General features: G+C 54.7%; 3 protein-coding genes across 4 annotated transcripts in view; 2 read left to right on the top strand and 1 right to left on the bottom strand.

The window, feature by feature from the left end:
• Positions 1 to 21,818, top strand: part of UBR4 (ubiquitin protein ligase E3 component n-recognin 4) — a 336,932-nt gene that overhangs the window by 169,226 nt on the left and 145,888 nt on the right. The gene's annotated exons all lie outside the window — the stretch shown is intronic.
• Positions 117 to 7,969, top strand: AKR7A2 (aldo-keto reductase family 7 member A2). The gene is made up of 7 exons (XM_037500037.2): positions 117 to 441; positions 2,852 to 3,039; positions 3,243 to 3,347; positions 4,056 to 4,152; positions 4,348 to 4,447; positions 5,038 to 5,167; positions 5,971 to 7,969. Exons 1-7 carry the CDS (start codon positions 117 to 119, stop codon positions 6,130 to 6,132), a joined length of 1,107 nt encoding a protein of 368 aa, XP_037355934.1. The 3' UTR covers positions 6,133 to 7,969.
• Positions 14,740 to 21,780, bottom strand: MRTO4 (MRT4 homolog, ribosome maturation factor). Of its 2 annotated transcripts, none has more exons than XM_037499802.2 (8): positions 21,693 to 21,780; positions 19,734 to 19,792; positions 18,590 to 18,693; positions 17,879 to 17,960; positions 17,653 to 17,720; positions 17,244 to 17,395; positions 16,880 to 16,956; positions 14,740 to 16,779 (listed from the first exon to the last, which is right to left on the bottom strand). In XM_037499802.2, the coding sequence occupies exons 1-8, from the start codon at positions 21,718 to 21,720 to the stop codon at positions 16,627 to 16,629; spliced, it is 723 nt and encodes a 240-aa protein (XP_037355699.1). In that variant the 5' UTR covers positions 21,721 to 21,780; the 3' UTR covers positions 14,740 to 16,626. The 2 variants fall into 2 exon arrangements, with proteins under 2 accessions (XP_037355699.1, XP_037355698.1); XM_037499801.2 differs by lacking the exon at positions 21,693 to 21,780 and adding an exon at positions 21,238 to 21,444.

The raw sequence follows: 21,818 nt of genomic DNA, 5'->3' as shown, positions 1-21,818 counted from the left end.
CGTGCGTGGGGGGGCCGTCGCGCTACTTGTTGACGCTCCCTTCGTGCCCACTGGGCTCCGCCCGCCGTGGCCGGTGGGCGGGGCCCGAGGCGCCCTTGCGCGCAGGCGCCGTCCTCATGCTGGGCGCCGCGTCGCGTGCTGTGGGCCGCGCCGCCGTCCGCTGTGCGCGTCGCGCCGGGACGCCCGAGGCCCGCGCCCCCTCCGCCCCCGCCATGTCCCGGCCTCCGAAGGCCGCCTCGGGCGGCTCGGCCCGGCCCGCTACGGTGCTGGGCACCATGGAGATGGGACGCCGCATGGACGCGTCCGCCAGCGGCGCGGCTGTGCGCGCCTTCCTGGAGCGCGGCCACGTCGAGCTGGACACGGCCTTCATGTACAGCGACGGCCAGTCCGAGAGCATCCTGGGCGGCCTGGGGCTCGGGCTGGGCGGCGGCGACTGCAGAGGTAAAGTCTGCAGCCGGGTCAGGGGACCTGACCGCCCTGCGCGTGCATCGCGCACCCCTCCCGCGGGACCTCGACCCGGCCAGTCGGGCACCCGCTTGGCCGAGGCCAGAACCACGGCTTCGTGCCCCTGCCTGGGCACCGGCCTCTCCCGGCCACCCTGCGAGTCTGTGAATCCCCAACTCTCAGACCCCGTGCGCATCTAGCCCGGAATGGGTGCACGGTGCCTTGTCTTGACCGCTATTCCCTCCCCTTCTGGGGGCTGCCTCTCTGAGGCTAACCTAGTACTTGGCTTCTTGAAGCCGGCGCCCGCCACCCCCCGACTCCCGCTTCCTTGGTGCACCTCTCTGCGGTCTCCAGAGCTTTCTTGCCCCTTCAGGTGCTGGTAACTCCCCCCTGCTGAACTCTGCAGTGCCCATACCCGTCCCCGGCTCTCTGCCTCCCTCCGTCACCCCATTGCGCTCCCGCTGTTCACTCCCTTTTCTCATCTTGATCTTTTACCAGTTCTTAGACTTTGCTCTGTCCACTTGGCAGCACCCCTGGCTCTCTCAGGAGGGAACTGTAGGCTAGGCTGGGGGAGCAGTGCTGGTAGGTGAGCAGTGGCAGGTGTGATGGAGGGGAGAAGGGCTGTGCCACCACTCCTATACCCCTGTGCCAGCTTTGTATGGGGATTTGGAGGGAAAGTGACTAACTCACCCCCAGGGAATTCAGAATCTAGTGGGAGACTGAAACAAATGATTGGGGTGTGGGGGGAGGTGCACTTTAGGCACTTTTGGAACTGGCAGGGCTCTAGGGAAGCTCAGAGAATTCTGGAGCTGGGCCTTGAAAGACCAAGAGTAGCTTGCTGGGCAAAGAATGACAGAGGCTGAGGGTACAAAGCTCTGCAAAGATTGGTCTTGGAAATGCCAAGTGCCTGGTGTGTGGGAAGGACTGTTCGTCATTGGCATGATGCCAGTGGATGTGCCTAGGAGAGACTTTTGTACATAGTGGGGCCCAGTAAACACTGGCTGTTGTATTACTACCATACTTTGCCACCTCCTTTTCACTCTAAGAGTCTTCCTTTCCAGCCCTTATGGTGGGGGGTGGGGCAGGGTGGTTCTCTCTGGGTCCTCCTTAGATTCATAACTTGGCGGATCTCAGAGGAATGTATATTTTAGACTCACACTCTTCCTAGTCGCCTGGCAGCCCCACGCTGATCATGAAGATTTTGTTTTTGAATTAATTTTTCTCCAACCCTTCCCTGCAGCCTTCTTTGAGGCTGGGCACTCACTAGGCCAAAGTCCTTAGGTTGGACCCGAGGCAAAGTTCATACAGGCTATGAGACTGATGAGGAATGGAGAAAATCTGGGTGAGAAGCTGTGGGGCCTGTTCCCCGTATCCTAGTGGTCCCTTCTGACCTGGCGAGTTGCTTTCGTGCAGAGCCCATGCGCCCATCAAGCCAGGCCGCCTGGACTCTAGTGCACCCCACTGCTGTTTGCCTGGCAGGACAGGATCTCGTTCTCGGGACTGTGTCTGCAGTGGATGTGTGTGTGCGCTTGCTTCTGCGGGCCTGGAAGTCCATAATTGTGAGTCCTTATGAGCTCATCATCAACTTCTGCTCATTTTGCCATCATCCTGTCTCTCACATTGATCTCTGCCAGTTGCCTGTGTTTAGGCGCACATCCTCTCCTGCGTTCTGGCAACAGCCTCTCGTCTCCCCATTTCCAGGCCTGTCCCCTTGAGTTCTTATACTGCAGCCAGAAAGACCTCAAACCTTTGGATCATGGTACTTGAGAAAATCCTTTGGGGTTAGGCTTTGCCCCCTTGTCTTGTCTCATGTCCCACTGCTCCCTACCTGGAGTTCATGCCCTTATAACTCAGGATTGCAGGCACAGCTCTTCGCATACTGTGTCTTCTTCCTTTTGTGTTTTTGCTCATGTTCCCACCCTCTGGGGTGTGCTTCCCACTCTTCCTTGTTGCCTTTGGCGCCATTCTCAGAGACTCAGCTTGGTGATCACCCCCTGGAATTCCTAGGATGACCCATGCCTTTTTCTGGGTTCCTTCAGTTCCTTCTGGGGGCTTTTCTCTGCTGCAAGCGCCATATGGTACCATCACCGTCGAGACTGTGAGCTCCTTGAGGGCAGAAAGCAAGTGCAATTAGTTCATCTTTGTGAGCTCAGCCTGTAATGCAAGGCCTGGCACAGCCAGCAGTCTGGTGACTATAATCATAGTGATTACAATGGCACTGAACGTGGAGAACTTACATCTAAGACATTGTTTCATCCTCATCTTCCTCTGAGGACAGTCCCTGCTTCTATCCCCATTTTACAGGTTAGAGAATTGAGACTCAGGAAACTGAAATACTTTAGCCAAGGTCTCATGGCCAGTAAGTGGTTATAATAAGTCTCATAATCATTACCTTCTCCTCTCAAAGTGAAAATCGCTACCAAAGCCAATCCCTGGGAGGGGAAGTCGCTGAAGCCTGACAGTCTCCGGGCCCAGCTGGAGACGTCGCTGAAACGATTGCAGTGCCCCCGAGTGGACCTCTTCTACCTCCACGCACCTGACCATGGCACCCCTGTGGAAGAGACCCTGCGCGCCTGCCACCAGCTGCACCAGGAGGTGAGGGCAGCCCCTGCCCAGCTCTGAGTGGTGGTCTGCTGCTCCTTTCCTTGACTTGTTATTACCCAGGAGAGGGCATGTATCAGGCTGTCCCGGAGTGGAGGAGGGACAGACCCTGTTCCCAGGGTCCCCACGCCACCCTGGTCTCCTCTTCCTGATCTCCTGGACTGTGATGGGTTCTGACCTTGGCCTTTCCCCTGCAGGGCAAATTTGTGGAGCTTGGCCTCTCCAACTATGCTGCCTGGGAGGTGGCTGAGATCTGTACCCTCTGCAAGAGCAATGGCTGGATCCTGCCCACCGTGTACCAGGTGAGGGCCAGGGTTGCAGAGGCTTCAATCCCTAGGGCTCCTACTGATTTTGGGTTCTCTGGGCCCCTCCAAGTACCTCCATGCCCTCCCCAAAGCAGCCACTCCCCTGCAGATGGCTACCAGGAACCCTCAGGATTTTATGCAGCTCTTCATCCAGGCCAACAGTGCCTGCTCACTCTGGCCCTGACTCTGTGCCCTGCTGCCAAGGCACCCTGGTCCCAGCCTTCCTGCTTCCTTTCTCTGCCAGTCAGCCGGAATGCTCCTTCCTCTCCTCCTCACCAGCAGCTCTTGGTTCTCACTAGATGACACTTCCTCTGAAAGCTGACCCTACTGCCCCAAAGGTCTGGTCCCCAGACCCCGTCTTCCTATATTCAGCCTGCATGAGCGAGCACCAGACCCGCCTTTACTGTCATCATCTGTCTTCTCTCTGTTTTCACTTTAACATCTCTTGAAGGCAAAGACCTTGCTGGACTGTGCATGTTTAGAAGCCAGGGTCCAGCCCACACTTGGTACCCTCAGTTGCTCCCGGAATGAGCTGTCCAGTCTGGTTTCCCACCCTTGGGCCCAGCACCATCTCCCCATCCCCTGCTACTCCTAGTGATTGGAAATCATTGCTGAGGTCTCGACAGGTTTTGACTGAAGGTGTTAGAAGGCTGGGGTCCCTTTTTTAACATGTGCACCCTGTCTACCTGGCCCTTCTACTTGCAGGGCATGTACAACGCCACCACCCGGCAGGTAGAAACAGAGCTCTTCCCTTGCCTCAGGCACTTTGGATTGAGATTCTACGCCTACAACCCTTTGGCTGGTAGGGGCTGCTTTGGGGACCAGCTCTTCCCAGGTGGGAGGGCCTTCCTTACCCAGTGGATCCCCAACCCAGGACCTGGGAAGCAGGGAGGGGTTTGTGAGAGGGGGACTATGTCCTGGTATCCCTCTTGGGTCCCCTAGTCCAGAGCAGTCTCTGGGAGGAGGTGAGAGGGGTCTGATGACAGCTTTTCCACAGGGGGCCTGCTGACTGGCAAGTACAAGTATGAGGACAAGGATGGGAAACAGCCTGTGGGCCGCTTCTTTGGAAATAACTGGGCTGAGGCATACAGAAACCGGTGAGCTGGGGATGTCCGCATCAGGATGGGGGCGGGGTTCTCTACCTGAAATGGAGAAGTTCTAGGCTGTTTTCTGGGTTATTATAGGATGTGGGGGCAGCTCCAGGCCTTTTCCTGCTGCCTGGACCTATATCTCTTGATTCCTGCAGGAATTACCAAACCTCTGGAGAGTAGCTTATTTTCTTGGGACCTCTGGGAGGGCATGAGAATTTCTGGACTTCATGCCAGGTCTTCCAAGTCAGCTCTTCCTGAGAAGTGCTCATCCCCTGCCAGGAGAGAAGGAAAGAGCCTTGAATTCAGGCCCGAGGGGCCTGGGCTGAGACCCGCTCCCTGTACTGGCTGCCTTTTTTTCATTAAGGAAGCAAGGGCAGACTTGGACTTCTAAGGAATGAAGATGTCGCTGCGGTCCTGGTGATGGAGCCCTCACGTGGGTGGTTTTGCCCCACAAGGCAGGAGAGCCGATGCTTGAGAACCCCGCCACCCGTGCTGCAGGGTTGGGTGGGTGCGTCTGTTCCAGTTGGCTCTTTGACCATGGCCCCCAGGGTGACCCCATGGTGCTGACCCCTGTGCCACCCTCCTTACCCACCCAGCTTCTGGAAGGAGCACCACTTCGAGGCCATTGCCCTGGTGGAGAAGGCCCTGCAGGATTCGTATGGCAGCAGTGCCCCCAGCATGACCTCAGCTGCCCTCCGGTGGATGTACCACCATTCCCAGCTCCAGGTAACCCGACTTCCACAGAGGCTCTGCTCGCGCCCAGTCTGGGTGCCAGAATTGCCTTTCGGTGATTTCTAAATAGTTTCCTCTGGAAATTTTCTCTGTTCTGATTCTCCAGGACAGGCCTCTGATTCTGCTTGGCAGCTGTCTCAGTGCCAGACACTGGGATAAGGGCTTTACAAGTATCGATTTAGTGATTACAGAGGCCTTATGTAGTATGATTGTCCAAGTTTTACTGATGAGGAAATGGGTTCTCACATTCAGGAAGGAAGTAGAGTATTTATCACAGATTTGACTGCAAAATCTCACTTAATCTCACTTAATCTAACTCCTCTGGTGGTAGGCGGAGTTTCCATCTCCCTGGTGTCCCATGTCTTCCTGACTCAAGCTTTTCTCTGACCTCAGCCATGTGTAGTCAATAGGGTCTGGTGTGCATGTAGTAGTTCTCGGTCATTGGGAGCCAAGTGCTTTACATAATTATGGGAATTTGTTGTTCCCATAACCGTGCTGAACATAGAAAAGCAGAGTCTCAGAGCTTAAATAAGGAAGCCAAGTTTATACAGTTGTTAAAAGGCAGAACTGGGCTCTGAACTCGGGTCTGAGTGAGGATGAGCAATGTGGTGGCCAGGAGAAGGAAGACAGTTTGGAGTCCCGTAGAGTTATCCAGGGCAGATTTCTAGACGCATGTGCAGCACTAATAAACATCCAGTCCTGAGTGTTGGTGGTGGCAGGGCTGGGGGGGGGAGTGTGTGGGCCTCGGGTCACCGTGGTGCAAAAGGGCGTTGATGTCTCCCTGTCCCCCCTTGCAGGCTCCCCTTGGGGACGCAGTCATCCTGGGCATGTCCAGCCCAGAGCAGCTGGAGCAGAACTTGGCAGCGACTGAGGAAGGGCCCCTGGAGCCTGCCGTGGTGCAGGCCTTTGGTCAAGCCTGGCACCTGGTTGCCCATGAATGTCCCAACTACTTCCGTTAGGCCTCCAGGAGGGTCAGGTTGCCAAAGGTGTCTTTCTTTTCTGTCTCCTCTTTTTCTCTCAGTGTGGCCAGTCTTTGCCTTCAGCTGATTTAGTGTGATCTCTCCGGATGGTTTGCATCCATAAATTATTTTTCTAGATTCCCACCTTGCTATCGGTTGCCTTCACAGTGTGGAGGGCCGGGGCGTTTCTTGTCTGAATAAAGCAGGCACTTGACGACCTGGCTGTAGCTGTGTCTGGGGCGAATCCTCTGCTGCTTGCACTTCTTTCTGGGCTCCCTGCAGACTCACTGTCATAGGCAGAACCCTGAGCTGGAGCCTTCAGCGGGTAGAGGTGGTGGGAGGTCTCCTGCATCCAGCCTGACCCTTCAACAGAGGTCACCTCACTTCCCCACTCCATAGAAAAAAAGAGGCCCAAACAGATCCTTCTTTTGTTTAGAATTACTTCACCTGTCTACATACCACCTTGAATGCGCCCGATCTTGTCAGGATTACCTCACAAAATACTAAGAAATGGGCAAAACCTAACATTAGAATCACCTCCAAGAAGAAAACCTTCCAAAATGCTGTGGAACATTTTAAATACACTCTGAGTTTCGGCAGTGGCTTTCCTCTGGGAGGCGTGATTCTTAGCCCAGCCCTGGACCTCCTGCTGGTTGAGGGACGGGCCTGGGCAGTCAGGGTCCCCATTCCTGTCAGCAAATCTGAACCCAAGCAAGAGGCATCGAAGACTGAAAGAGAAAGTCATGCCTGGGTCTGGTGGTTGCTGTCTGACCAATCTCAGTGAGAAAAATCACTCCAGCTGGGGCGGTGGGGCCACGAGGGTGCAGGCTGCGCAGGAGTCACACTCAGCACATGCTCATCCTCACATGACAGAGGGAGCTGTTTTATATCCTATTGCACAAAGTATGCTAAATGGTGTGGCGCATGTGCAAGCGCGTGCACACACACACACACGCACACAGCCTCATAGTGTGTGATTTGATTTACATGAAATATCTGGAATGGGCAAATTTCTTGGAGACAGAAAGTAAGCAGTGGTTGCCCAGGGCTGAGAGGGATGTTGGGAAGAAGTGAAATTAACTATTGGATATCTTCTTGGGTGTTGAAGGTGCTCTAAAGTTGTGACAGGTGGCAGTACAGCTGGGTTCTCCCCCTCCGTGTGGCCTGGGCTCCCTCATCATGGCTGTTGACTTAAGGGCATCCCAAGAAAACCAAACAAGCCACCATGCCTTTTATATCCCAGCCTCGGAAGTGCATGACATCACTCTCACCTCACGGGAGGGTCAGTCATGTGAAAAGGACACGAGAGAACAGGTGGCCGTCTTTGGGGAGCAAGTTCTGCCCCAGGGACCTGCAGCGCTGAGTAGTCAAGTCCCGAAGATGAACCTGTCCCAACTGGGAGACCTGCAGTCCTGAGGGCCGCCGTCAGAGCCGTGGAGGTTGGTCACTCCAACGAGCTGTTCGAGTCTCTGAGGGCGTGCCTCACGGAGCATGAGGGCGTGAAAGCGGCCACTTCCTACCTAGGGAGCTTTTCAAGACAAAGGGGCAGAGTCGGGCCTGGTAAAGAGCACAGCTACTTTTAATCTGCCTCAAATTAGGGAAACTGGGTGTGGTGTATAAAAGAATGGAGACTTGGTATCAATCTTGTGTCTTTGAGTGAAAGGGACGGAAAGTGGGCCATGACGACTGCCCAGAACGGGCCTCTGGGCTGGGCTGACCTACTGGCTTCCTTCCCATTTGGCCCTGCTTGTTACTAGTGTTGTGATGATTGACATCTCCAGTGACGCAAACCTGCATTCTGAAGACATTTTAGAAGCAATAAGGAAGGGGGCTTCTCTGGTGGCGCTAGCGGTTGAGCGCTGGGTTGCGAAGCTGCCTGCAGCCTCTGCAGCGCCGGTTCGATCCCCGGCTGCTCCCCGGCCACTGGAGGAGGGTCCCACATGGGGCACAGACTGCCCCTGCCGCCCGCTGCTCCCCCTAGCAGTGTACCTCGGTCCCTCTGCCTGCTCTGCTCCCCGCTCTGGCTCTGGTGAATTCTCTCACCCTCCCGTGCTTCTGACTGTACCCAGTGCTTGTATAAATAAATAAATAAATCTTTAAAAAAAAAAAAAAAAAAGCAATAAGGAAGGTAGGAATGTCAGGATACGTGATTGCTAAAGAGAAAATAGATTTCTCCTCTATAAATTTTTAATAAGACTCTTCACCACACAGCATATCTGACATGCCTTTTCATGCTGAATCAGGGGATGGGGTTCGGGCAGACCAACAGCAGGAAGGCAGCTGCTGCGCCCCGGCCCCCATGAAGCTCCCCTTTCGTCTGTGTTCTCACTGGGGCATCTTCTTACAGGTGTGCGTGCCCCCTGCTCTCCGGCTTCTGGGCCCGGGTGTCTGTGATCATAGGTAGGTGTGCCCTGTGCGCACGCTCCCAAGTGCTCTTTGCAATAACACGTTACCACATGTGTGTGAAAGCTGGGCGGAAAACAAGGTCGCAGGTGGCAGCGTACAGGCTAGTGGCGGGAAGGAGACAAAAAGCCCGATTTAACCCATTTTCCCTGTGGATGCCAACATCAACAGCTACTTTTTTTTTTTTTTTTTTTTAAATATTTTATTTATTTATTTATTTATACAAGCACTGGGTACAGTCAGAAGCGCGGGAGGGTGAGAGAATTCACCAGAGCCAGAGCGGGGAGCAGAGCAGGCAGAAGGACCGAAGCACACTGCTGAGGGGAGCAGCGGGCGGCAGGAGAGGTCTGCGCACCATGTGGGACCCTCCTCTGGTGGCCGGGGAGCAGCCGGGGATCGAACCGGCGCCGCAGAGGCCGCGGGGAGCTTTGCAACCCAGCGCTCAACCGCTGCGCCACCGGGGAGGCCCAACAGCTACTTTTTTTTTTAAAGATTTATTTATTTATTTATACAAGCACTGGGTACAGTCAGAAGCGCGGGAGGGTGAGAGAATTCACCAGAGCCAGAGTGGGGAGCAGAGCAGGCAGACTGATGAAATACACTGCTAAGGGGAGCAGCGGGCGCGGCAGGAGAGGTCTGCGTGCCATGTGGGACCCTCGCCCGGCGGCCAGGGATCAAACCGGCGCTGCAGAGGCTGCGGGCAGCTTCGCAACCCAGTGCTCAACTGCTGCGCCACTGGGGAGGCCCTCAACAGCTACTGTTTTGCTCTCCTGACATTCATTAAAAACTTGGAGTGAAAAATGAGCACATTTGAGAAGAACAGCTATTTAATCTAGACAAATGATACGTGTCATAATGATAAAAATATGGACCTGCTTTACATGTGTCCTCAGACACATCCTTCTGCTTCAAAAACTAGCAATTATTTCCAGCTACTCAGGACAGTTGTGTCATTCTCTTTGGGCTGCTACAGCAAAACACCATAGTCTGATTGGTTTAAACAACAAACATTTATTTTTTACAGTTTGGGAGGCACCAAGACCAAGGTGCCAGCAGGACTGATGTCTGGTGAGGGGCCTTTCCAGCCCCTGGATCTGCACACAGCTGCTTTTTTTGTTTTGTCTTGACAAGAGCACCTGAGTCTTTTCTTATAAGGACACTAATCGCAGCATGGGGGGTCCCTCTCACCCCCTCATCTAAGACTCAGCATTTCCCAAAGGCCCCATCTCCTACTAGAACCACACTCGAGGCTAGCGTTTCAGCATACAGATGGGGGGGAGGGCACAAACGGTTAGTCCGTAACACCCGTTCAGGTTTGTGTTTGCTGCTTTTCACGTTGCCAGTGCTCGTATCCCATTCCTGTGGTAGATGGTGAATGTTGTAAATACTGTAAGTTATACATTTATTACCAACTTTCTTGAGAAATGGAAATCTACTATTTAATATTAGATTAGGCATCTGGCCCTCCCAAACTTGCCGTCACTCTGTCTCTCTGTCTCACCCTGGTGGGCTAATAGCACTCTGTGCTGATAAGTACACCCTGCCTGGGGAGGGAACACACAACTTGGAGAGTAGCCTATGATGGGGTTGGAATTAGAAAGGGATTCTCCCCAGGGGGCCTCCCCGGTGGCGCAGCGGTTGAGCACTGGCTTGCAAAGCTGCCCGCAGCCTCTGCAGCGCCGGTTCGATCCCCGGCTGCTCCCCGGCCACCGGAGGAGGGTCCCACATGGCGCGCAGACCTCTCCTGCCGCCCGCTGCTCCCCTCAGCAGTGTACTTCGGTCCTTCCGCCTGCTCTGCTCCCCGCTCTGGCTCTGGTGAATTCTCTCACCCTCCCGCGCTTCTGACTGTACCCAGTGCTTGTATAAATAAATAAATACGTAAATTAAAAAAAAAAAGGAATTCTCCCCAAGTGTCCCTCACATCATGTCACCGAGGCTCCTGGTAAAAGGGATTGGTACCTCTGGCCTGAGACTGGAATACAGAGCTTGTGAGTATTTTTTTTTTTTTTTTTTTTTTTTTTTTTAATAGAGGCATGCTTTATTTATTTGTTTGCTGGTTTGTTTGTTTTTGTTTATACATGCACTGGGTACAGTCAGAAGCGCGGGAGGGTGAGAGAATTCACCAGAGCCAGAGCGGGGAGCAGAGCAGGCAGAAGGACCGAAGTACACTGCTGAGGGGAGCAGCGGGCGGCAGGAGAAGTCTGCACGCCATGTGGGACCCTCCTCCGGTGGCCGGGGAGCAGCCGGGGATCGAACCGGCGCCGCAGAGGCCGCGGGCAGCTTCGCAACCCAGCGCTCAACCGCTGCGCCACCGGGGAGGCCCGCTTGTGAGTATTTTGTCTGGGGTGCCGCCGTCCTTCCTTACTGGCCTGCGTGGTTGACGTGTCCACTATGGATTGTTTTGAGGCCCCGGTTGGGAGCACGAGCCCCAGAATTAGTTTTGACTTTTTTTTTTTTAAGATTTATTTATTTCTGCATACAAGAACTGGGGTACAGGCCAGAGGTGCAGGGGGTGAGAGGATTCACCAGAGACAGAGTGGGGAGCAGCACAGGCAGCCTGAGTGAAATACACTGCTGAGGGGAGCAGTGGGGAGACAGGAGAGGTCTGCTGCGCCATGTAGTTTAGCTCCCTGACCGGGGATTGAACTCGTGCTGCAGCAGCTGTGGGTAGCTTCATAGTGCTGTGCTTAACCTCTTGTGCCACCAGGGAGGCACTTTCTTGTATTCTTTACAGCGGCGTCAGTCATGTAAACGGTAAGTGGAATCATTGGTGTGTAGCCTTCTGAATCAACAGTGGAGATTCACCCCTGCTCTTGTGAACCAAGTTGTTCACGACATTGTATGCCCCGCCCACAGCACACTCTACCTGTTCTGCAGGTGAGGGACATTGAGTTGTTTCCAGGTTTAGGCAATTGTATAGGTTTTTGCTGACTCATGGTAAATGAATGCTCAATTATCTTTTTAAGAGGTTAAAAATGCAACCCCCCCAAAAAAAAACCAAAAAAGACCCTTACATTTACCCACACGTTTGCCTTTCTATCACTCCCCCTTTTTTTCCTGTGACGATCCAAATTTCCTTCCCTCTAAAAAGCATTTTCAAACATTTCCTATAGTGAAAGTTTGCAACTATGAATTCTCCCCACCTTTGTCTAAACAAAGACCCTTGCCTTCCTGTTTGAAAGGTGTTTTTGGGTGTAGGATTCCAGACTGGCAGGTCGTTCAGTGCTCTGACTCGAACCTCCACAGGTTTGCAGGCAGGAGCCTTTGACAAGCCCCAACAAGAGACTCACAGAGCATTCTGGGATGCAGGGGCAGGAGAGCCGCTGGGACTCCTCAGACAAGGCCTCAGATTAGGATCTTTTTTTTTTTTTTTTCCCCAGATTAGGATCTTTAGCAAGATCCCTGTCACCTGCGTGAAGCCACAGTCATCCAGCCCCTTGTGCGGCTGTGTGGAGGGGTCCATAAGTGCCACGGGGGCCAGGGGCCCTGCACTTATTTTTCACGCCTCTCCCCCAGTGCCGGTGGGCACGAGGCTCCTCCTGAAAGCAGCGAGCAGACTCCTAAAGCCCCCTTTCATGGTCTCTGCGAACATTGGAATCTGGCATCATGGAGTCCGTGCACCCCCATATCCCTAGGTGCTCTAGACTGGCCTGACCTGCAGGGATCGTGCCCTAATCGCCCTGACATTCCCTGGCACAGCCCGATCATACTCTGGAATGCCCAGGCGGGGAATGGGGGCTCTGTTTCCTCCTTGCTCTGGACCCTAGACTTTGCTTGCTGGAGCTCCGCCCACCCAACCTCCCCCACCTCAGTTGACAGTGCCTCTCTAAGCGCCTTGCTATTCACCAGGGGGCAGCTCCTGGGGGAACAGGGATGGAACAGGTCTGACTATCCTTTTTGTGTCTGAAGCTACAGAAGGGAAATTGGACTTTTACCCACACCAGATTCTACAGGTGACTGGGGAGCCCAGAATAGGAATATTTCTGCAGGGGTCACTGAAGAAAGCTCAGAAAAAGAACACTGGACCTTGAAGAACTGTTGGGAGTTTGCCAGGAGTAGGAGTTTGCCAGGATTAAGAGCAGAAAGGGCACCTCGGCTGTGGGCATGTGTGGACCGTGCAAAGGCAATGAGATTTGGCAGTGCCAAGAACAGGCAGATGTAGCTAAGTGGAAGGTCTGTGTCGGGGGCAGGGACTTGCTCTCACCAGTGTGAGGGGGATGCCTGGCAGCCTCAATGAGGACTCAGGAATGTCCGCCGTTCCTGTTATTAGCTCATTGAGCCCTCTTTCCCTCTGAGAAGCCTCTCTCCCGTCGTCGTCGGGTAGAGGCTTGCTAGGTTTCCCCTGTGACTCATGCGGGATAGAATGACATGCATCTCAGTGCGGATTGCCTTCCAGCACACCCAGCTGCCTCTTCTGAGAACTTTGATCTTATTTCTGATTGTTTTTCTTCTCCCATCCCTCCTTCAGGTCAGAGCTCGCTGGGTCAAAGTTCTTTTTTTTTTTTTTTTTAATTTTTTTTTTTTTTTTTTATAGAGGCATGTTTTATTTATTTATTTATTTGTTTGTTTTGTTTATACATGCACTGGGTACAGTCAGAAGCGCGGGAGGGTGAGAGAATTCCCCAGAGCCAGAGCGGGGAGCAGAGCAGGCAGAAGGACCGAAGTACACTGCTGAGGGGAGCAGCGGGCGGCAGGAGAGGTCTGCGCGCCATGCGGGACCCTCCTCCGGTGGCCGGGGAGCAGCCGGGGATCGAACCGGCACCGCAGAGGCCGCGGGCAGCTTCGCAACCCAGCGCTCAACCGCTGCGCCACTGGGGAGGCCCTGGGTCAAAGTTCTTAAACCTTAAATCTGAAGTGAAATTCACATCAGGGAGGGGTGGAGGTGGGGTGAGGAGGTGGGAAGAAAAAATTCACCCACTAGCCGTAGTGCCAAGCCTGGCACGTTCACTTGCCTGGTAAAGAAGCATAGTGATGCCACTGGCAGCTTGTATTGAGCACGTTCTTCCAAGGTCTGACCAAACCTCGCCTTTCAGTACAATACCACTGTCAGGCCCATTTTACAGTTGAGGGCATTGAGGCCGTGGGGCAAATGAGTCAGTCAGGCTTTTTATGCCACTAGCCTCTGTGGCTATCACCCGTGGCCTTGGTTGTGTTGATGAAAAGGTGCTTGGGAATGGGGCATGTGTCCCTGATTGTGGACACCTGGGGCATGGGTGTGTGCAAAGAGTAAGTGTGCACACCTGTGCCTAGGAACGGGGATAAAAGGCGGTGTCACCCTGGGGGAGGAGGCTCAAGTTGCTGTCTCCCTGCTGGCTGGTTTCCCCTGCCCAGTCCAAAATTCTTTTAAACTGTTACAAACGATAGTGAACCCACCCAGCCTGGAATGGTTGCACAGCAGAGGCTCAGAGAGGCGAAGGGACTTGGTTGAGGTCACAGAGCTAGTAATGGCAGAGCTGGAATGTGAATCCAGGTCTGTCTCTTAATCATTAATACTAGACTCTCTCAATGTTGCACAAACTACTTTGAGCTTCTGCCTCTCCTCCTCCCTCCTAACCCAAGTGAAAACCTGGGAAGCAAGGAGGGTTTGACAAGAGGTTGGGCTGCGTCCTCCATCCCTCCTGGGTCTCTATCATCACCCCAACTCCAATTGGTCTTCAAACTTGGCTGCAATCAGATCCCAAAGTTCAGCCGTCCACTTGGCTGCCATGGCGTAGTCCAGGCTGATGCAGCTCAGAGGAGGGCCCAGCGCCTTCAGAGAACCTGGATCCTCGAGGGCCTCATATGCCCTGTCTGAAATAGGCAGCCACAGGGGCTGCTTTCTTGGGGGCTAGGGCCTTCTCCAGAACCACGGGCTTGAATATCCCCCATGTCTCTAGGAAGGGAATGGGGTCCTGGATTGGAAACGACCTCCTGCCAGGTCTGCAAGACTGGCTCTTCCCCGGAAAAGGTTCATCCCCTGCCGGCCCCTTGGTGCCTGGGGGACTGGGGTAGGGGTGGCCACCCTGGAGTGACCCATGGTGCTGACTGTGCCACCTTCACTGGCCCGGCTTCTGGAGGGAGATCCACTTTTGAGGCCATTGCCATTGCGAAGGTCCTGCTGACTGCGCTGGGTTCTGGCGCCCCCAGCTGCCCCCTAGTGGGCACACCACCACCTGCAGCTCCAGGTAACCCAGTAGGCCTTGGAGGTTCTGCTTTTTTTTTTTTTTAAAAAGATTTATTTATTTATGCATACAAAAGCTGGGGCACAGTCTAGAGGTGTGGGGGGTGAAAGGATTCACCAGAGACAGAGTGGGAACAGAACAGGCAGACTGACTGAAAACACTGCTGAGGGGAGCAGCGGGCGAGTCAGGAGAGGTCTGCTGCACCATGTGGGTTGCTCCCTGGCAGGCCAGGGATCGAACTGGTGCTGCAGAGGCTGTGGATTGCTTCATAGTGCGGTGCTTAACCCTATGCGCCACCAGGGAGGCCCTTTGCTGCTTGTTTTTTTGTCGGGTGGTGGCAAGTGGAGGAGGGGAGGCTACGTAGCTATATTTGGCTTCTGATTATGCCTTTCTTCCTCTGACATGTCCCCACAGTCCACTTCTTTCGGGCTGTAGTCCTGTTCTTAATTTCCATGTTACAAATGCTAGTTGTCTCTTAAGTACAATTGTCCCAATTTTCCCTCCAATAAACGACTTCAGAGGTTGTTTCACTTGACCAGGGCCCCAAGGTCGCACGGGGCAGGTATAAGCTTAGGTTCCACTCTGAAACCGTTTCTGTTAATGTTTGTTCCGTCCATGTGTACGTTGCGGAGTCCTGGCAGGGAGCAGAAGGCTGCCCCTGCTCCCACGTCCATGCTTTCTTCTCCAGCTTGGGGACACACTGCTGGGTCCCTCTGTCAAGCATCTGTTAAGTGCCAGGCAGGCCTGAAGCAAAGCACTTCACAAAAACTTCATTCCCACACCCACCCTGCAAAGAACGGAGGCTGAACGCCAGTGGGGTCGGCATCCCAGCAGCGAGTGGCTCTGTACTCAGGAGTGCTGGCTGCCAAGACCTGGCGGCAGGGCCACAGAAGGCCACGTAAATGCTTTCGGAAGTAGCAAACAGATGTCAGATCCTAAGTCTTGGCTGAGGGGGAGTGGGTGGGCCCCAGTCACTATGGTACAGAAGGGCAATATCACCTGGCATTCCCCGTTGTGGGTGCCCATGGGGACATCGTCATCCTGGGTGTGTCTAGCCCAGAACAGCTGGAGAACTTGGCAACAACTGAGAAAGGGCCCCTGGAATCAGCTGTGGTGCAGGCCTTTGGTCAAACCTGGCACCTGGCTGCCCAGGAATGTCCTCACTATGCCCACTAGGCCTCAGCTACACCTGAGGAGGCAGAGGCACTGTCTCACTCTCACCCCAGCCAGTTTGGGGCATCTTCTGCTTTGTTACCTCTCCAGCCCAGGGCAGAAGGTTTACTTCCTATACTCTGGCAATATGCCCAGCTGCCGAGGCCTCTTTCCTGTCTCCCCAGGGCTGGGTAAGAAGGGGCATCACAGGTCTGTGTTCAGAGTGCAGGGGAGGGTGGAGGTCTCCCCACCTTGCCTGGCATCCAGCCTGACCTCTTTGCAGTAGAGCTGGAGCTGCCCTCTCTTCTCCACTTGACAGAAAGAGCATCAAACACCCTGAAGGAGGTTTTCACATGACCTCCCTGGACACTCATGCAAAGTCTCCAGGATGCTGTGACCACGCGAACACTGACTCAGTTTTATCAGTGACTTTACTCCTCTCATCCAAGGACTCCCCAGCCCCAGCGTGGGAGTGGGGGTGTGCTGGGGCAGGGAGGGCGCCAAGGAAACGGTGTTCCTCAGCAAGGGACACTGAGGGCCAGAGGACAGAAGGCCCGACTCTGGCAGCCGCCCTCAGAGCCACAGCTGGAAGCCAGCCCACGTCCTGGGAGGCAGATTAAAAAAACCCCAAATCCAAAGACCCCTTTCTGAAAAAAGTCCCTTTTGTGTCTCCAGGGAGACAAGCTGCCAGAGTTTCATTCTTTAGAGTCCGTCCCTGTCGCGCTCCTGTCTGGGCCCACGCGGTCCAGTGGGCCTGGAGGCCTCCACCAGAGGGCCGTCAGCTGTTCTCATCGTCCTCCTCTGACTCTTCTGCAGACTCAGGGGCGCTGTCTGGCAAGTCATCTCCCATCTCTTGGAAGCTTCCGGACTCTGCATCCCACATGTATCTAATGGTCACCTTGAATTCTGCCATTTCATACCCGAAAAGCTTCTGTGAGAAACAGAGGCAGCCGGAGTCAGGAGGAGCCAGTGCCAAGGGGGGCTGCAGTCCCGCCAACCTCACCCCGCAGACTGTTGGAGGGCTAGCTCACCAGGACGCGGGCCTGCTCTGGGGTCAGCACGTCGCCCTCCTTGCACACCTCATAGTCGGACAGCAGGGTCACCACACCTGCGGGGACAGGCCAAGCAGTTACTTTCATACAGAGGCCTGTGCCCAGCCTCCCACCGTGGTCCAGAGCTGGGAGGAATCTGGCTGGCCAGCTGCCCCCCACAAAGCAGTACATGCTGGCAGGGTTAAGTTCTGCTGCCTGGGAGGGTTCTCAGTAGCAGCCTCCCCTGACCCCCGAGGCGCTGTGCTGCAGCTCTAATTCCCGCCCACTTTCTCCCCAGATGCTGTGCGCATGCAGCCCTGCGAGCCTGTGTGCTTGACCTTTCCGCTCCAGGTCTCGCCCGTACCTCTTTTGAGGGCTGTGGGCAGGCCCAGCTGCCTGAGCTGTGGCTCCATGGAGTGGGGGAATTGCTCCAGGGGCCCTGGGTCCAGGCTCACGGTGAAAGTTGCCTTGTTGCCGGCTCGGGCGTAGTCCATTTCTGCATATTTTGTGAACCATCTGAGAGGAGAGATCAGTGCAGGAAGGGAGGTTCCTGACTAGTCCACCAAAGTCAGGGTCCCAGAGTCTCCTCCTCCCTCCACCTGGTCAATCACGGCTGCAGGCCGGCAGCCAGTCCAGAGCACCAAGCTGGAGGGAGTCCAGACTCTTCAATAGGTCCACTTTGAACAGGGCACCACACTGCACAAAGCCCCTGGAAGATCCCTGCCCGGGTCCTCACCGACCTCTCTCCCCTGCTGCTCCTCAAAAATACCTACTCGTTCACTTCCTCCTTGGTGCGGTTGGTGAAAAGGAGTCCGACTTCACCCCTCAACTTCTTGCTGACCTACAAAGCAAAAGAGGGATCGGTTCCGTCACGGCGGAGCGGCAGTCTGCAATCGGGAACCAGTTTGTCGCTGCTGAGATGACGGGAGGTCAGGTGAAGCCAGCAGGAGAGAGGGACTGGCCTCAGTCCCCGTCTCCGGATGAGGCCCCGGGACCCACCTGATGTAGGTTGTCTTTGTACTCATCAGATGGGCTGCGACCCAGGGCCACCATCATCACTTTGTTTTTGCCGAAGAACATCCTAGAGAGAAAGGGGTCCATGAAGAAGTGCCCGCCCCACCCGTCCCTCAGCTAAGTGCAAACCAGCTCCAGTGCGTGGCGGCCCTGGCGTTCAGGAGCAGGCATGGCCAGAGGCTCACTTTCACACGGCCCTGCCGGCTCAGCCCCCAGCCCCAGGCCCGTCAGTGCTCTCCTGGGGGGATGTTCAGGGTCTTTCGTGTCCGCCTGCTCTAGGTGTCATGTTACTACCCACCCCCTATGCAGAGAAGAGCATGTCAAGTGATCTGAACCGGCACCCAGGCCAGCACTGTCACACTGCCAGGGAGCTGCTGCGTGGCTGGGGTAGCCTGCTCTCGGGTCTGGTGCATTTGGAGCACATGGCGACATCCTAGTGAGGAGTTGCTGAAAGGACCAGGTCTTTCTGGAGGGAATGCCGCTCAAAACGTTCCAGAGCAACTAGCAAGTCCTGCCCCAGGGCTCAGTGCAGGACCAGCTTTCACAGTAACACGTGCCCACCAGCTGGGGTGTGGCCCTGCGTCCTGTTAAGGTGCCACCTGTGACCCAGGCACCCAGGGTTCAACAAGTGCCCCTGTGCTTTGAGAGCAGCCCAGCCCCTGCCCCTGCCCCAGAAGGGCCCTCTTCCCAGCTCACCGGCTGTGCTTCCAGGCATTCCGGATGTCCTTCAGCTTGCTGTTCCTCATGTTGGCCACGGAGAAGATAAAAAGGTACTTGTATGTGTCCACACATTTCCGTAGCTGTGGAACAAGTGATGGGGCTCAGGAGTTCGAGGCAGCATGTGCTGGGGGTATCGCTCTGGTCTTAGATGGGAAGGAATTGCTCCAGGTCCCTTCCCCTGTGCGTATTATAGCTAAAGGCTTCAAATCTCTCCACCTCCACCACTGAAGCTAGGGTTACTCCCTACAGGGGGTCCTCTGAGGCCGAACACATGGGATCTCAAGGTGCAGGGGAACCGAGTTAAGACCCCACACCTTCCTGAGTTTCTGAATTATGTGTGGCCAACCATGGCAGCTAGCCACTTTTATTTGCTCTTTGTTAACAGCCAACAACCCACATTAAGTGGGCCCCTGCTAAGTGGAAACAAAGTCACTGGCCCTACTCTGCACTCAATGCTGGCCGCAGCCTGCATGAGGCGGTCTCAAGGACGGGGCTCTTGGCCCAGGAGACTGCTCTCCCCAATCTGCAGTGTGAAGCAGCACAGGCTGTGGGTCAGCATTTACCCATGTCCACACAAGGCCTTTGATGCTGGGCAGGCAAATCTCTAAGTTTCAGTTGCCCAACCGCAAAATATCCGTGACGGCACCTTGTGTCACCTCGAGGGCTGCTGTGAGGATGCTGTGGAATGACCTGTGAAACCCTCAGCGCAGCAGAGGAAGGAGGGCCAACTCAGCAGCTTGGTTTTTGTTTCAAAAAACAGTCGGGGCCATCCCTGGTGGCGCAAGGGGTTAAGGCACAACCTGTGAGGCTGTCTGCAGCCTCTGCAGCACAAGTTCAATTCCCGGCTGGCCAGGGAGCAACCCACATGGCGCAGCAGACCTCTCCTGGCTTGCCCGCTGCTCCCCTCAGCAGTGTACTTAGGTCAACCTGCCTGTTCTGTTCCCCACTCTGTCTCTGGTGAATCCTCTCACTCCCCACACCTCTGGCCTGTACCCCAGCTCTTGTAGGCATAAATAAATAAATCTTAAAAAAATAAAAAAGTCTGATTTTCCCCAATAAACAGTCGTAAGCCCACCTTTATAAATAAAATACTAAAAAAGTATAAAGAACAAGATCTCACCTCTTCTATCAGGTTCTGTTTCAGTTCCAAGCCTTTCTTGGCAGTTTTGGTTAAGGAAACTGACACAAAGAAGAAGACAACAATGAGAAACAAACCTGGGTGGCCAGAAGACTCACTTTCTTCTCCCTTAGGGAGCTGGGCTGAATCATGTCAGTCTGAGGAAAGCCAGTGAGCTATTCCCAGGTCCTCTCTCCAGCAATCCTGAGCCTGGAGATCCTTGATGTTTCTGATGCTTGGACAAACTAAGTGATCTGTAGCCTGTCTTAGCGGAACCTAAAAATCCCCACTGAAATGTGGGGGCGGTATTGTTCCTGCTCTAGGAGTGCTCTCCATGGGTGAGTGCTTTCCCAGGCTGCTGGCTGAGATGTCCTTGCCTGCTCTTGGCCATGGTACAGAGACCATGTGTGGCCGGGCTCTGCTGTGGAATGACAAGTCTGGGAGCTGTATTTCCTGTTAGTCTCTGCACTTGTTTTGCAGTCTGGGCCCACAGATGGAGCAGTGCCTCTGGGGAGGACAAGCATCTATATGTAACAACAGCTGGGCTCCAGTTTGCCCTTTACTAAGAAGGGTGTGGCAGCTGCCAGATCCAACCAGGGCTCCCGTCACAGAATTTAATCATTTTTAACACATTTAAAAGAGCACACCAAATGCAAAGTCCTGGGTGCCTCCAGGAAGAGGCCACCTCTTAAATCATTCCGCTGGGTACTCACAATCCCTGCTCACAAGGTATACATATAGAAAGGCAATCACACCACTTAGGGGCAAGTGTAGCAAAGATGGGCAAACAAAATACAGGTGTCCATTTCCCATCATTTCCACTGCCAAATGTGGTCTCAGCATCACCTCTCGTGGATCCCTGCTGGCCTTGCATGCAGCCCTCTAACCCCGCCTCCCGCAGTCTACTCTCAACAAGGGCGCTAGAGCAATCTTTTAAAAGTAAAGTCAAACCACGGCCCTCTGCTCAAGGTCTCTGATGGTTTTCTGTTTCTCTTGGATGTAAAGGCGAATTCCTTTGCAAAGGTCAGTAAAACTCTGCTCACTATGACAACCCCCTCTGTCCCCTTTTAATCTCTCGGTTCCAGGGTCTTTGCACTTTGGGTTCCATCTTCTTGGGAAACTCTGTGCCCCGCGAGTCACTCACTCACTTTCTTCATGTTTCTGCTCACTTGTCACTTCATAGAGAGGCTTTCTCTGGTCACATTATACAAACTAATATCACGTTCTCTCAGTTTTACGCCACGGGGCTTATCTCTATCAGACTACTTATTTGACTCAGTATTTTTGAAGGGTTGGGAGGGGGGAAGCTATATCTGCTCTGACAAAAGCGTTAATGAAGCTCCACGAGGGATAGGTCTTCCTTGTTCTACTGCCGTGAACCCCCAACGCCCAGAGGATGCCGGGCCCTTAAATATTTGCGTGAATTTGCTAGAGATCCGGGAGGAGAGAGACGCCACCGTAATACACCCAGGGACGGACTCTTAACAAGTGCTGTTATGGTACTGACAGCTGAGAAAGAGCCAGCCACGTGAAGATCGCAGCGCCACCATGCCAGGCAGGAACAGCTACCAGGACAAAGAGCTAGCTGCTAAAATAATCTTGTGCGGAAGGAAGGGAAAGGGGCCGGGGTGGCAGGGAGCGCCACGAGTCGGCAGGAGTGGGCGGCGGCTGAGGTGGAAAGGCGGTCTGAGGGGAGATCGGGCGCAGCCTGGGCGCTCGGAAACTGTTTCCCGGTCCGGTGCGGTTGGCAGCGCGAGGGAAGCCGGCAAGTCTCGGGTGCTCAGGCCGCCCCAGCCCGCTCTGGTACCGCGGCCGTGCCTAATCCCGAGCCCACTCGCAGCGTGGCCGCCAAACGCCCCCATCCCGTCCCTCTGAGTCCCGGTCGCAGCGAGCACCCAGCCCGCAGCCCGCGGCCAGCCCCCGGAGCGCCCCACAGCGTTGCAAGCCCCCCGCCTTGCCCACCTTTCTTGTCGCGCTTGGATTTGGGCATCGCGCTGCAGCCACGTGCGGCGGAAGACGGGGCGGCCCACTAGGACCCCGGCGCCGCGGGGGCTTCTGGGGCGGCGCTCCGGGGCTGTCCTCGCGCGT

The sequence above is a fragment of the Talpa occidentalis genome, unplaced genomic scaffold (assembly GCF_014898055.3).
Source record: "Talpa occidentalis isolate TD23 unplaced genomic scaffold, MPIMG_talOcc4v2.1 talOcc4.9, whole genome shotgun sequence".
In the NCBI taxonomy this organism is placed as follows: Eukaryota; Metazoa; Chordata; class Mammalia; order Eulipotyphla; family Talpidae; genus Talpa; species Talpa occidentalis.
Note: the sequence above shows the minus strand (reverse complement) of the source record. Positions and strands in the feature narration are given on the sequence as shown.